The sequence below is a fragment of the Tympanuchus pallidicinctus genome, unplaced genomic scaffold (genome assembly GCF_026119805.1).
Source record: "Tympanuchus pallidicinctus isolate F22 unplaced genomic scaffold, pur_lepc_1.0 scaffold10, whole genome shotgun sequence".
In the NCBI taxonomy this organism is placed as follows: Eukaryota; Metazoa; Chordata; class Aves; order Galliformes; family Phasianidae; genus Tympanuchus; species Tympanuchus pallidicinctus.
In genome coordinates, this window is record NW_026294619.1 from 1,970,890 (window position 1) to 1,985,441 (window position 14,552).

The following is a 14,552-nucleotide window of genomic DNA, read 5'->3' on the forward strand; positions in this document are numbered from 1 at the left end:
CAAAGCAGTCACCTACCAGTCTAACTTCAAGAGTGATAAATGAGTTTGCATTTTACTATGGCAGGGTGGATCAGAAAGGTCTGAAAGGAAGGTGACATAAGGCAGCCTCAAATAGGTTAACCCACATGTTTGCAGGGCCCCTCCCAGCCACAACTTAGGAATGCCTGGAGGCCAGAGCCCCTTTTCTTCTTCTTTTTTTTTTTTTGTGTGTGTCTGAAAAGATAAGAGGAAAGAGTGGGACAATCAAATCTGGTTTCAGTTTATTTCCAGAATTTTACTGTACAAAATATGCAAAGTGTAAAACGGTTTTATGTTTCAGTTTAAAAACAACAAAAACCCATCCAGCTATAACTGAAGAAAACCCAGCTTGGAACAGAACGACTTACTAGACGAAACCCACAGTGCATTAATGTCACAGACACCAGGAATTTGCTTATTTAAGTCCATGATTAGAAAAGAACTGAAAGACCATGTACCACTGCAGTTAAAGTCACATGTGCAAAAAGGAGGGGGAAAAAAAAAAAAAAAAGAAAAAAAGAAATGCTGGTTAGTGTCTGTTAATTAGAAAACCTTGGCAAAACCCACCTTACTATACACAGTATGTGTAGAAAAGGAGTATTACACAGTGATCAAAAAGGGTGCAAGAAGAGAGCTGGCTCCCATCCCCTACCCCAAGACACAATAACGCTGAATCAAAGAAACAGGCACAGAAGAGTGTAAGATCCCTTCACAGCTGGGTCTGTGCGGGCAGCGAGCCGCAGCATCCCCGTGTGCAGACAAGAGATGCTCCCAAGCCCTGTCAGCACTGGTGGAAACTGCCAAGGGAAGTCGCTGTGGGGTAGCAGAGCACAGCCACAGCATCATGCACTGCCCACGGGGCTGCACTGCAGCACATGGATCAGCACACACTGCCTCTTGGAGGGAAACAGACAGGCAGATAAACTGGTGATGGGGGGGGACCCATCTGGAGTAAACTCAATGAGATCCACACCAGCCGTCGGAAACAGCAACTTTTGGTCACCATCTACCTGAGGCAGCAGCCCAAGCACATAAGGAGGCATGTTCCTAAAGGAGACTTCAAGGCTCAAAAAAAGCCCTCTATTTTAGGAGATCACTTAAAAAAAAAATAATAAACCAAAACAATCTGATCCCAATAGTGCTTCCTTCTTCACAATTCAAACACTGAACCACCAAGCTTGGCTCAAGGCTTTAGACAAGTACAATGCATACACCTATAAAGAGAGAAGCACATCCACGCACAAGCTGAATGAGAAAACAGACATCTGTACAAACATCTCAAAACACCTCTTGGACAGCAGGGCAGAGCTGAGCAGAGCCTGGGGCCAGACGGCAGCATTCTTTAATAGACTGCAAGATTTTTCATTTACCTTTTTAAAAAAAGAGAAGATTGAAAAGTTTCTGTGAGCAAGATGAAATTGGCCTGAGTAGGTTTCCACATTTTGCATAGTATAGATCTTTCCAGTTTCTTCACTAACGAGCGTTGGAACAAGCACATCTCAAGACTTTTACAAGCTACTTCTGCACGGCCAGTTTTAGAAACTGCTTCTCCACAGCTTCTGGCATGCTTAGAAACAGTGGAATCCCTACACTTTGTATGGAGCATCCCAAAGCAAAAGAGGAAAAGCTCTTTGCGGGTTGTAATTTGTTCAGCTCTCTCCCAGACTTGTGTCCTACCCCAAGCTGTCTCAGGCTCCAAGGCCAGCACCTCACATCCCACCCGGTATTTGTTCCTCCTCAGCAGAAAACTCAATTGAACACAGCTAGTAAGGTGGAGTGACTGGATCTGCTGGCATGAAGACTTCAGAGGTAGCAGAACACCAGAGGAAAAGCTGAAATCTGTCTCCAAGATGCTGCTCCAGAGTGGATGTCTCCTGCTGCCTTGAAAGAGCCAAGCACAACCCCAAAGCAGGGTATACTCTGGAGCTGACCTTGCTCTGCCACTCTTCCATGCAGAGTACACCTTCAGCAGATACTCTGCTACATGCAGGGTGTGTGTTTGCCAAGGTCTACTACCCTGTGCTCTTAGAAGCTGCGAGAAATCCTAACTTTCCACTCTTCGGCCATGAAAGAGAGTCAGCCTTTGTGAAAACCCACAGTCATTTCCATTTTCCTTGAAGCAGCTGAAAGTCTTTGTTGCATCTGGTTTAGGAAGATCTCAGCATGGATTTGGATTTAGGCTGTAACAAATATGAGTATTCAAACTGTCTGAGCAGCATACTTGAGAATCACACATGGAAAAGAGGAGTGGGCCAACACAGCACTTCCTCTGAGGGGCATGGGCTCAGCCTTCACTACAAACAGGGTTATCTCAAAAACCACTCATTTCTAAAAATCACTTCTCAATTAGATAAGAGCATACAAGCTTGGGCGACAGGAGGGAGATTAACACACAAGGAGATGGTGCAGAATAGGAGGCATTTGGAGAGAAGCAGCCTGTGCTTGGCTGGCAAACTGTACAAGCCTTATTTACGCTCAACTCTTGGCAAGCTTTCCAGGAGTAAGGACTGCAGGATTTGGATTCAGAGCTTTGTTCCCTGTGACTCAATTCTTACTCATTAGCTGGCTAGAAACAGAATTAAACAAACCAGTCTGCTCTCACTGCTTAGGATTTTTACAAAGAGCCTGAGTTCTTACAGACTCCACAGATCCATATGTGGATTTCAAAGCACTTTGTGATGCACTGAGTTTAGCCCACAACAGCCCACTGAGGTAGGTATGATCGTGGTCCCTTGATTTTGCATGGAGAGGGGAAACAAGCCCCCAAAGAGAGAGCTGGAGAAATAAAAAATCATTAAAAAAACCTGGGAATACCCAGGAGTTCAGATTCCCTTATAGACTGTTCTCAGCTCGGAACAGGTTGCAACTCTGCAGTAAGCAACCTGTTTGAGAGGTGAAGCTCTCTCCTTCAGATTTTATCAAGCAAAGCATTCACCTCAACACTGGGAAGAGTGCTTAAAGCAGGAGCTGACAGCAGAGAAGGTAGCACAGATTAGGATGCAGATCCAGAGTGAGCATGTCTTGCTTCCATCTGGCTTTCCATGTGCTTAAGGATTCAATGCAACTAAGGATTAAGACGTGAGTTTCCTGAGCAGACACTGTCAGACAGGCCAATCGTCGGGGAGAGGAAATCCTGGGAAAGGAAGGTTTTATGGAGCAGTGCCCTAACCAAGGTGCTCCCATGTGTAGGGCACACCCAAGCCCCCGGCACAGCAGTTCTCCCTCTGGCTGCACACATCCAAGCTGGTTCAGCCATAAGCAGAAGTGCTTTATAGTGCCCATGCTACTCCCAGTCTCTCCTGCCCTGACTGGTAATGTACATCATAAAAAACAAATACATACACCTTCAGGAGAGCTACGTGTGAGATACTGTATGCTCCATCACCTTTTTTGTTTGTTTTGTTTTTAAGGAGGGAATAAATCTGTGTTTTTCCAAACTAAAATACTGCAAAGGCCACAGTCAGTAAAAAAATCCCTGTACAGACACAGACTGCAAGAAAGTCTGACCTAGAAAGAAACTCAGGCGTTGAGTTTAGACAAGGAAAACTCCACCTACTTCTCATCCTTGAAGGGGCATAGATAGGCTTGGTCTCATCACGCACGTTTTGTTTCTTCACAACCAATTCTGACACATCACACAGAGACCACAGGATGGAGGTGAGTATTACACATTCAGACCAAAGCTGCCAGCAGCGGGAGGCCACACAGACCATGGGTTATACTTGGCTGGGGGAATCTCCACCTGGGACCCTCCCTCACCAGGGAGCTCAGGTGGCTGGTAGCTCCCTCAAACCCAAGAGGACCAGCTGGTGCTGCTGGACATGTGGCTCCTTCTCAACTACTGCTGCTGGAGCAGGGAAGCAGCCCAGTGGACTGATGATGGAGCCCAAGGAAGGCCTGGGGTAGGCAAAAGAGGGTATAGGAAGCTATCATGGGCCAGAACAGAAGATAAAGCAGTGAATGGCATTGGGTGTACCTCACTAGCAGGGCCCTTTGCAGTAAGAGATCTCCATGGAAGGCAGGTTGGCTCATGATAGATACAGATCTTATGGCAAAAGACAGGGCAGGATGAATCCAGCATTTCCACTTGAATCTGTCACCACAGATCAGGGCCTCTAAGAGGGGCCCACCTGAAGACGAGTCACCACCAGGCCCAGAGGTGGCTTTGGAGTCACACCATGCTCATAACTAGCATCCAGACAGGCTCATCTTACAAAGAAACCTTTCAAATTAAGAGCTAAGCATCTCTCACAAGAGCAAAGAAGCAGCAGGCCATCCTGGCACTGAGAACGGAGAGACCCCCACAGCAGAAAAAGGCCAAAAAAGGTAGGCAGGTTTTCAGCATTCAGACCGTTTGGTATTTCCCAGCTTTGTTGAAGGCGGGGAAGGATGCACTGCAGCATTTCAACATCACGGCAGTTCTTCAAAGCAAGAGGGGGGCAGCAGAGCCAGCCCTTTCCTGGCTCCACTCTTCGAGGAGGGAAGCGTTTTTGCTCGTCTGTTTTCCAGACACACTGAACCCCTTGGATATGGAAGGATACATTCCTGCATGCTTTCTTCTTCCCCTCTGCAGGGCTGCAGACGTAGCAGTGTCTGAGATGCATCTGAGAAGGAGCCAGCTACTTACCCACCCTGTGCAAATGTGCAGCCCCCGCAGGTGTGAGAGGAAGAAGGGTAAGGCAGACCCCGAGGGCACTGGGGCTAGAGAAACACGTTTGGAAAGCAGACTGGGGAGCTTTGGAGAGCCTGGCAAAGGAGAGGGACAAACACTGAGACAAAAGAGGCAAAAGTGGCATGCAGAACTGTTTCCACTAACAAGCATTGCTAAAAAGAATTTTGGAAGAGCAGCAAGATGGGCTGATCCAGGTTGACACAAGCAACTTCACAGAGACAGAAACAGACTGCAAAACCATCCCACTATGTTCACACAGATCCAGCACTGATAAGAAAACACACAGAGAGTAGGAAAAAAAAAATAAACAGATCTTCAGTCTTACTTATTATGTAGCTGACACAAGGAAACCTCTCACACTCTCTCACTTCCACATGAAAAGAAACTATAAGTTCTCTCTGTACAAGCAGACTTCTGTAGTGGACAGGTGAGCAGCCTGTTTTCAGGAGAAACAGGTAGCAAAAGCACACAGAGTGTAAGGCAGCATTCCAACAGAAATACAGACATTGCAACTGTGCAGAGAAAGAGAGCGTGAGATTCACAATATGCCTGGAAAGGGGAAAAAAAAAAATCTGTTCTGTCTCCAAGGCTGAGCTAACCAAGCCAAGTCACCCTGTCGCCTCTTAAGATATTCCTTTCTAGATAAGATATCCCAGCTCCCTCCACCCCTTTCCAAATAAAGTGCAGATGGTCAAATATTACTGGTCCATCATCTGCCAGTTTCAGTCAGCATTGGGGAAATAAAACCCAAAAGCAGAATAGTGAAAAAAAAAAAAAAATTCCAAACAACCCATCCTCAAAATCCCTTAGACCGAAGTCTCGGACTGTAAGCGAAGGACAAATTTATGAGATTTAGGGTCTATGAACTCTTCAGAGAGTTTGATGAAGGGAATTTTCTTCACATTAGCAACAAGGCTGAAGTCCAAGCACTTGAGGACAAAAACAATTCCATCTTGCAACCCACTTGTGACTGCTTCCTCGCTAACGAGTGTCCACTGCTTGGAGAACCAGCGATCCCTGTCGTACTGGAGGGTTGGGCCGGGGCTGAGGTAACGCTCCAGGAATGCCTAGTAAGAAAGTGAACACATTAGCACCGGGGAAACAGCAGCCCCATGACTCTGTCTGCTTCCACGCTCTCTTTCTTTCTCTAGATACAGCTCTGTGAGCATTGGCTTGCAATGCAGGAAGTTATTTCAGCTTCTGGGCTTCAGGAGACATCTGTTCCCCTCTCCCTTGCTATCTTAATGGCAGCAGAACCACCCCCTTGCACCTCTGAGGAAGATCCCGTGTGGATCCCAGTGAAAGGTCCACCTCTGTTTCTCCACAGCATTTCCACACTCAGCACAGAAAGTCCTGGGTAAATTCCCAAGAGTGAATTATTGCATTTTTGTCCTTGGGTTGTGTTCTCCAGCAAGGTGGTTGTAGGATGCTATTAGGGAGGAAGGAGGACACTGAGGACCACGTGACCCATCTCCCTCATCATTCAGTCCCTCCCTGCATTTGCAGTTCAGCAGTCAGGGTGTGAAGCAACAAAATGACATCTGACCAGGCAGACCACGAGTTACAAACACTGTCAGACAGGGATTTAGGCTATAAATAGCAGCAGTCCAAAATGCAGCAGCGTGGAAGAGATAAAAAGAAGAAAAATGTCATTTGCAAGTTGCTATCTCCATCAGTCAGCCAGCTGGGAAAACTGCCCATGACTCAGGGCCACCACCTTGGACATTTCTTTGATACTGACTCCAGTGCTGAACTGGATATCAGAACAAGCAGCTAATTATCTCATGGGTACTTTCAGCTGAAAAGAAAAAGGTGATTCAGAGGAAACACCACTTCCTGATGCAATCTACAGAGTGCTGACTGCATTACAGAGAGCAGATATAAAAATCTCCACTCGCTTTCCCCAGCAAATCCTTGCCCTGTGCACGCACACATGCTGTCCCTTTATCCTTCCTAACCTACACTAGGGTTAAAGAGCACGTTACCTTTGGTGTCATGTTATTTGTGATGCAGAAGGACAAGTGTTGCAGGATGCTCTCCATGCTGTGGTACTGCTGCTGGCGGGTGGTACGAAGGTACTTCTGCAGAGCTCTTGCCATGGACGGGAAGATCGCCTGGGCTGCTTCTCGAGAGTCCATCATCTCTCCTGGAGCTTTTTGCTGTTCCTCTGTCTGGAGGCGTTTGATATGAGTGAAGGCCTCCTCTACTGCAACCACAAGCCTTGCAGAAAGAAAACCAGCACAGCAAGAGTCACAACACAAGAGGTAGAATGGGTCTGTAGTTAAGGCAGAGCCTGGGAGTCAGGATTTGCAAGCTCCAGTTCCTATCTCTACCACTGACTCACTGTCTGCCATACAAGTTACATAAAATCCACTCCGCTGACGATCTGTGAGGTAAGACAGCAGCTCTCCCTTTCTTGCCCAAGCCATCCAGAAACTGAGGGTCATAAACCAGGATTAAGGCTTTAAAAGCCTGACTGTCGTACTTGGTTCTGCCAACACAGCATAAACATCAGTTACATGACTTAACAAGACACAGCTGCCCTTGTGTTTTAAGGCATATCTTTGGAAACGGCCGTTCCAGCATGCAGTGCAGCAGCTTGATGTCAGGAAGAGGCTGGCTATAAACTAGCATGACCCAGGATGCAGAGTGCTGTAAGACTGTGCTCACCAGCTGCGGCCTGCTCTGATTTACACCAACTGGGAGCAGACCTTGCATTTCAGGATGACTGCCCTGTAACTCTCCACTGAACAATGATGAGGTCCCCATCTACCCTCCTAACACTGCAGCCAAAGACATCCTCTGCAAAGCATTCCTGTGTTGGCACAGGTGAGCAAACACCGAGAACGCACCATAAAAAGGCAAACATGCCAAATGACACTTGCAAGCCCAGCAGAATTTAACTAGTCAGAGACTATGCTGCAGTCAATGGGGAAAAAGCAACAGTAATGGAAGAGCCACCCGACAAAATTATTTTGCCTCTCTAGACAGGATGTGTTTCACACTCAAGTCACCAATTACTGTGACCTTTATGCCATTACCCAATGTACAGCAAAGCTAGAAGAAGCTGCCTCAGGACAAGCAGTGGTACAGAACACTGCATTCAGGCTGTATACAAAGAACAGCACAAGAATCCCTGACCCCTGTAAGTTTTGTTTAATTTGACTGGGGGAACAGTGGAAATCAGTTTTTAATCTCTTTGTGTCCTTTTGTTGCAGCTCTGACCTTCCTTCTTTGTAACATCTGGCATGCTCTTCTAGTGACTGATGGTTTTGCTCTGACTAAGCAGCTGCTCTAACCAGCCTCATCAAGAAAGAGAGACATGCACACATTAGAATGCTATATTGCATAGAAAAGAAAATTTAAGATCCTATTACCCCATGGCTGGAAGAGAGCCTGACCAACTGCAGCTACAGAGCATAGGTCAGACCAAATCAGGCTAGAGGGACACTGTGCCAGCACTTTCCCAATGAAATATAAGCTGCCAAAATAAAACACAATACAAGCCAGCTCCATCCAGTTATGGCACATTCCTTCCAAACACAGGGGTGCCTGTCTGTACGCAGCTCCCCTCAAAACGTTAGGTGTGTTAACTACAAACAGTAATTAGGTTCTCAAGCAAACAAAGGCACAAACTCTCTGGGATCACCTCACCAAAATGTTAACTCCTCAGACTAAGTGTGACTACAGAAAACACCTATTTATTTCCAAAATAAAACAGAGGCAGTCCTGGTCATGCCTTTCCCCTCCAATTCATTACTAGGAAAGACAGGCAAACTGCCCCTTTTAGTTGCCTGTAAAAACATATTCTTTCCTCTCCCACAAAGAGGCAATACCAACTGTTCCACCAGCTCTGCCCTTGAATTACTTGAGCCAAGATGACAAGCCTGAGCACAGGGGAAATAATGGGATTTCCTACAGCAAGTAACTATGGATTTGTCAAGCACTGGACTGTTCCCTAATCCGTGACATCACATTAGCTTATCTGGCACAATATACACAAGCTCTGCTTATGTATTTTCTTCAGATAACTCTAGTTTTCAAGCTGTCACTGTCCCTTGTGCATCTGGGTTTCATATGCGACAGATTTACAGCCACCCCCCAGCCCTTCATCAAAAATCCCTCTTCTCTGAACAGGCTCAGCAAGTCTATCATGACTGAGCCTCTAAAAAGCATCAGCTGAGCCGCACTGGTATCACCCCTGGGGAAAGGACACCTTTACCTTGCACGACGCTTTTTGACTCGGCGCTCGTGGTCGGCCTCTTCGTAGTAGAGCTCATTGTGGCTAGAGTCCCTGCGCCGGGCTGCGGCTGCGATCATGGCACGGGACTGCCCTGAGGCGTTGTTCCCTGGGCCTTCCGCAAGAGGAGACAAGAAGGCGGGCATTACTGTCACAGAAGTGAGCTGGGTAAGAGCAGTACCACAAAGCATCTGCCACAGGTGTGCCACAACTCTGCCCCTACCCCGTCTACACAGCTTCATGAGCTATGTAGAAACCCCGCTGGACAGCACGTGCTTGGAGAGGAGCTCTCTTCCTAGCTCCAAGGATGACAGTGGAAAAAGAAGTTAGTAGGGATCTCACGCAAAGACAGGTAAGATACGCATGCCAAGGATGCAACTTACCATCCATTATATGTGCTTTCAGTTTGACAGCAAGAACAGCTGCAACGCCCCACATTTCAGCAACAAGACAGTGTGAGAACAGAAGAAACATGGCGTTGGAAAGAGGAGAAAGACAAACACAAGAACATCAAGAGACGTAGATATGAATGAATGAAAAACAAAGTTCAGGCAGTTACACATGGAAAAGAGAAGCAGGATGCAGAGACAACATAACTACCTTCAGACCAAGTTTTGCAGAAGGGTAGATGCTTTCTGAGCAACAGGTGCGCTACAGGTTAGGCTGGGGTCTGTGCATGCAGCAACTCCAGAGCAGCATCTGCTATCAGAGCTCCTATTGCTTCTATTCCCTGAACAGGTAATCTATGACCTGCTCTTGAACACTCCAGCAAATGAAAGAGGAGTTTACAAGACCTTAAGTAGTGACCGTACAGTGCAGGAACGGCCTAGGAAGCTCCCAGCTCTGGCTGTTTGGCAGAGATGTGGTAGAAAGGGAGAAAATGTTACTCTTGATAAGTGTACCAACTCTTCTACCCAATAGAGGGTAAAGAAGGGAAGCCTAAGACAGTCTCCAAACCACTGAGAGCTGTTTCTCCAACTGCTCTTACCTGGCAGTGACTAAGGCCCATCAATTGCACAGATATGCTTAAATTATTCTGCTTATGCAAAGGCAGCTTTTATTTATTTTTCCTAAAAATCACAAACAACATTTCCAAGACAGAAGCCTGAAGCTCAACAGTTGGAAGACCCATCATTTAAACAGATGGCTCCTAAAAAGTCCGAACACTTCAGACTTTGTTTCACAGACTTGAAATGGAGAATACTACTCAAGGGAGACACTGGTTCCCAAATTTGGGTTAGAATTATTACAAGCCTTTTTGACTATGCCTGGTGATGGAAATTCAGGTTTTGAAGGTAAGCCTCCCCACTCTGTATAAGATTACAGCAAGATGTTTTTCCTTCCTGGCTGCTACAACATCAAATACAAAAGCTGCCAACAAATTAAGCTGCTTAATAGCGTTACTGTTTTTTCACACAGAGGGTGTAAAAGGCTGTCAAGACGCCAAGGCGAGCTGCAGCCAGAACTACACTCCTCTTTGTAAAGAGGATGGGAATGATTCTGAAGAATATGCCTCTAAGCCCGAGATTTCCACATCTACAAAGGCAGAAGTGTTTCACAAGGAACAGACCAGGGATCCTGTACTGCCCCAAAATGGAAAGTGCAAGTTTTAAGGCCCTACCAGGCTCATCAGATTGCCATTAAGAAGGCCTGGCCAGCCATATCTGGAGCTCATTTCTGGTTCCTTATATTTCAACTAGTTTTGGAGTTGCTAACTCACAAAACTTCTAATGCTGTAACTGTACTGACAGTTTTTCCTCCAAGCTTGAGGTACCCCAGTAACTGCTACAGAATCAGGCACCCTGCTATTTCTTAAAGAGATGCTGCACCAGAAGCAAGCTGGTAATGGGAACAGCATATCCTGCAGTACGGTTTGAATGGTGCACAGACACTGGGATCTGGCAGCTCTGAATTTCCAAACACAGGGCCTCACTGAGAATGAGCAACTGGAATGCAAGATCTCACTCCTAGAAAAGTGCAGAACAAGTTGTGTTACTTCTCTCTTACTGAATTAATTTTTTCCCACCTCCAAGCTTCTTCACTCCAGGAAGCAGAGGACACGGAAGAAGTCTGCCCCTCTGCCTCCCTCCTGCTCCCTTTCACCTATCCTCTGCCAGAAATGAGAGATCTCACTGTAAAGATCTTAAACCTACAGTTGATTTTATGGACTCTGCAGTGCTGCATCAGGTTTGGGGAAAAACTAAGAAAAAGGCTTTGAAACTTCTAGAGCTACCAAAAATACAAAAATTAAAATAAATAAATAAATAAATAAATAAAAGACATCATAGCCTTGTTAAGGCAAAGGAAAAACCCAAGACATGTGGCTGCATTGACAGATGTTCACATTTCAGTGTCTACAGCACACACAAAGCCACCTAGACCAGCTAAGTCCTTTCAGTTCCTTCCTGCTCTCAAAGCCTTTCAATACAAACCTATTTATATGCAGGACTTAGCACATCTTGTCATGGGATTTCAGCCGTGCCTCACTGAAGAAGCTGCCCCATACAACTTCCATCAAAGCTCTTCCATCAGAGAAGTGCACACTTTTATGAAGGCTCAGATGACTGGGCACAGCCTGCTTATCAAGCCTAGCTTTTACTGACAGAGCTTCAGAGTGCCAAATGATTAAGTCCAGTTTTCACTGCTTTAAGTGCCCTCATGGATCCACTCAGCCATCCTCCCACACATACCCTCAAAGCCCAAGAGCCTGAAACAAGTTTGCAGAACAGTAAGGCTCCATGGGGATAGTTATCTGTCTTGGCATTTTCCTGCAAACTGCTGAGCATCACGATGACTTGGAAGCACAGCCAAGCATAAGACATGTACAGCTAATTTACTGCTAAGGCTGCAAGCCTGATGAACATTTCTTTCCCTGTCAACTGCTGCTTACACAGTTGCTCCTCCCCACATTGGTATGAACCTCCTCAGCTTTCCTGAAGGCTGCCCACAGCATCTGTGCAGTGAATGACTAGGGAACAGATCTAGGTTAAAAGTTGCATTTATTGTACTAGCACAACCAAGGAGATGACCTAAGGGTGACAAGAAGCAGAGGCTGCCCAAAGCAAGCAGCGGTGCCAAGAAACTCTGTCAAGCCACGTAATCATTAAGCCTGACCCAAAACTTGGCTGTTTTCACCTGGCAAAAACAAAAGCCTTTTTGTGGGCTAAACACATCTGTAAAGTCATCTGGAACCAGCAACCTCAGCACCCTTCGGAAAACTTCCAGCAAGAGACAAGGATTTGGCAAAGCAAAAAGGTGAGAATGCGTGCAAACAAAGCATAAGGCCAACACAGCCCTTCCCTATCCCACCCGTTCTCAGAGACTACATTTCACCTCACCTACCATCAACATTGTAGACTTTCAGGCCAGCCATGTGTTTGGCAGCACGGGATTTGGAGGCTGTTAACAGCGCTGGGTTGTAGACGGGGAAATCTCTGTAGTAATTTTCCAGAACCACCAATGCAGCTCGCTGGATGCTAGAGGAAAAAGAACAGGAGAAGATAAACTTGCAGAATGCAATAAGGTCTTTTATTTCTTTTTAAAATACTCAGGCTCTCCATAGGACCTAAAAACTTGTCTGGGATGCTAGTAATGTCTCTCCATGCCTCTACAGGAGGATGATAGGAAAGCCCTGAGCAAGGGCAGAGTGTCAATGATGTGCCAGGCCACCTGCAGCACGGCAAAATGCAGACAGTGCTCAGCTCCCTGGCATGCCCAGCGTGTCCTGCTGGCTTTGTGTGGCCAGCCTGCACAGAGGGACCAGCTCAGTGCAGATGCTTTTCCATTTGAGTCATTTCCAGCCGCACCTTGCAGCTTCTCACATCTCCTCCATCCAAGCTTTGACAAGAGCCCAATCTTACCAGCTCTCACAGCATGATAAGATCGTTGCCTTAGGAGCACAGCTACCTGAGAATGAATTATCCCAGCAGCGCCTGTTAAATCCCAACTAAGGGACAGAATCGAGGCAGCATCACACTTCATTTCATTTGGAACCCACAAAAATTAAAAGGGGACTGCCAACATATTTGTTGGCAGTTGTTTGTGAAGTTCACACTTACCAACTAAGCCTGTCATAAGGAAAGCAACCAAGTACTCTCACACATGTTACAACATAGAGGGAAAAAAAAAAAAGAAGAATAGTAATGTGGGAAAACAGACACGAACAAATTAAGACCTACATTCAATTCTCATCACTGCCACTGATTCAACGTGTGCTCCCGGAGGAGCAATTTAATTTTCCCGTGCCTTGTGCTAATATTAACTGCTACATCACACCCCAGTAATTCAACTCTCACACACTACCTCTGTCACTCTCACCATCTCGTTGCCCATCTCCCACCCAGCAGCGAATGAAGTAGAGATGCAGTCCATCTACAAGATGCTGGGGAAGACAAACAAATCCAGACTTGCTCAGTATGTACCTTCCTCCTTTACTGTTATGGTACAGCGTCGTCTGTTTTGTTAGCTGTACACTTTTAAGATGATCAGTTGAGGTTTTAAAGCAAACTCCACCTTTAGGACAGATGCCTAACACCCCACCACACTAACTACAGTATCCTCTGGGAGCTTTATTCTCCAAATACCAGTTCTAAATATCATATCAGATACGTTACAAGCAATTTCATTTAAGCACTCGGTTAACGATATGTAATGAAGGCCACTGTTCAATCAGGGAAATAATATTCCTTTAACACAGACCTGCAGATGGACAGCCCCCACCCACAGCCAGTTTATTTCTGCCTGCCAAACTCCCAATTCCTACTGTGGATTTATTGCAGCTCCAAAACAAAATTTCACAAAATAAATCATAGCTGCAGCATATATTTTCCCTTCTGCCTGTACTCAAACACGACTGAGTTTTTCCATGCCTGCTTCCCGGGAAGAAAGGTGAAATTTGATGAGCTTTGTTGCAAAATGTAACACTTAGAAACAAGATGATAAAAACAAGAACAGTTACGCCTTGGCAGTGCAGGGCTCCAGTCTCAGACAGCACTGGGCCATCAGTGGCAGCAGTGGAAATGAATAGGAGGTGCTCCACCGGCCAGCCGGCTCTGCTAGGGCCTGGGAGAGCATGATGCACCTTAATGCACGCACACATTTTCCCTGAGCTCCACAGAGGCTGTTATCATGACACCAGTTGTTCCTATCCCTCAGTGACTTACCTAGCCCTCTGATTCACTGACACACATGCGCCCACAATCCAAACACGATCAAGCTGTTACACTGCAAAACTCCGCCGTTGCTGCCCCGAATATTAAAGCCCTGTTATTTTCTACTGATGCAGTTTCCTAAATTTCTATTTAGGGAATCTCTGGCTCCCATGCAATTCATCACAGGCCCACCAGGTGAGGGGGGCAGCTGGGCTGGGACTCTTCAAACTCTTTTTTAAAGAAAAGAAGAATTAAAGAGAAGGTGCTGCAGCTGAGAAAATTAGAAGGGTGACCATAATTAGCCAGGGTGAGGGGAAGGCTGAATCAGAGCCTTCTGGGCAGCGTTGCTTAACCTTTTCAACCACATCAAGGGGAAACCTCACCCTGCTGCAAGTGGGAGCTGCAGAGCAGCAAGCAGCCCTACAAGCGATGTGGCCATCCCTGGCACAGCAGAGGGACCCAGCTCACTTGG

At 46.3% G+C, this 14,552-nt stretch overlaps 1 protein-coding gene across 2 annotated transcripts in view; it reads right to left on the minus strand.

Moving 5' to 3' along the window:
- Window positions 1-2,271: 2,271 nt before the first annotated feature.
- Window positions 2,272-14,552, minus strand: part of VANGL1 (VANGL planar cell polarity protein 1) — a 39,934-nt gene continuing 27,653 nt past the window's right edge. For both annotated transcript variants that reach the window (XM_052666373.1, XM_052666369.1), the window contains exons 5-8: window positions 12,273-12,406; window positions 8,913-9,045; window positions 6,676-6,910; window positions 2,272-5,757 (exon numbers count right to left, since the gene is read on the minus strand). In XM_052666373.1, the coding sequence (XP_052522333.1) occupies window positions 5,497-5,757; window positions 6,676-6,910; window positions 8,913-9,045; window positions 12,273-12,406 (763 nt within the window). In that variant the 3' untranslated portion in view covers window positions 2,272-5,496. The remainder of the gene's footprint in view (window positions 5,758-6,675; window positions 6,911-8,912; window positions 9,046-12,272; window positions 12,407-14,552) is intronic.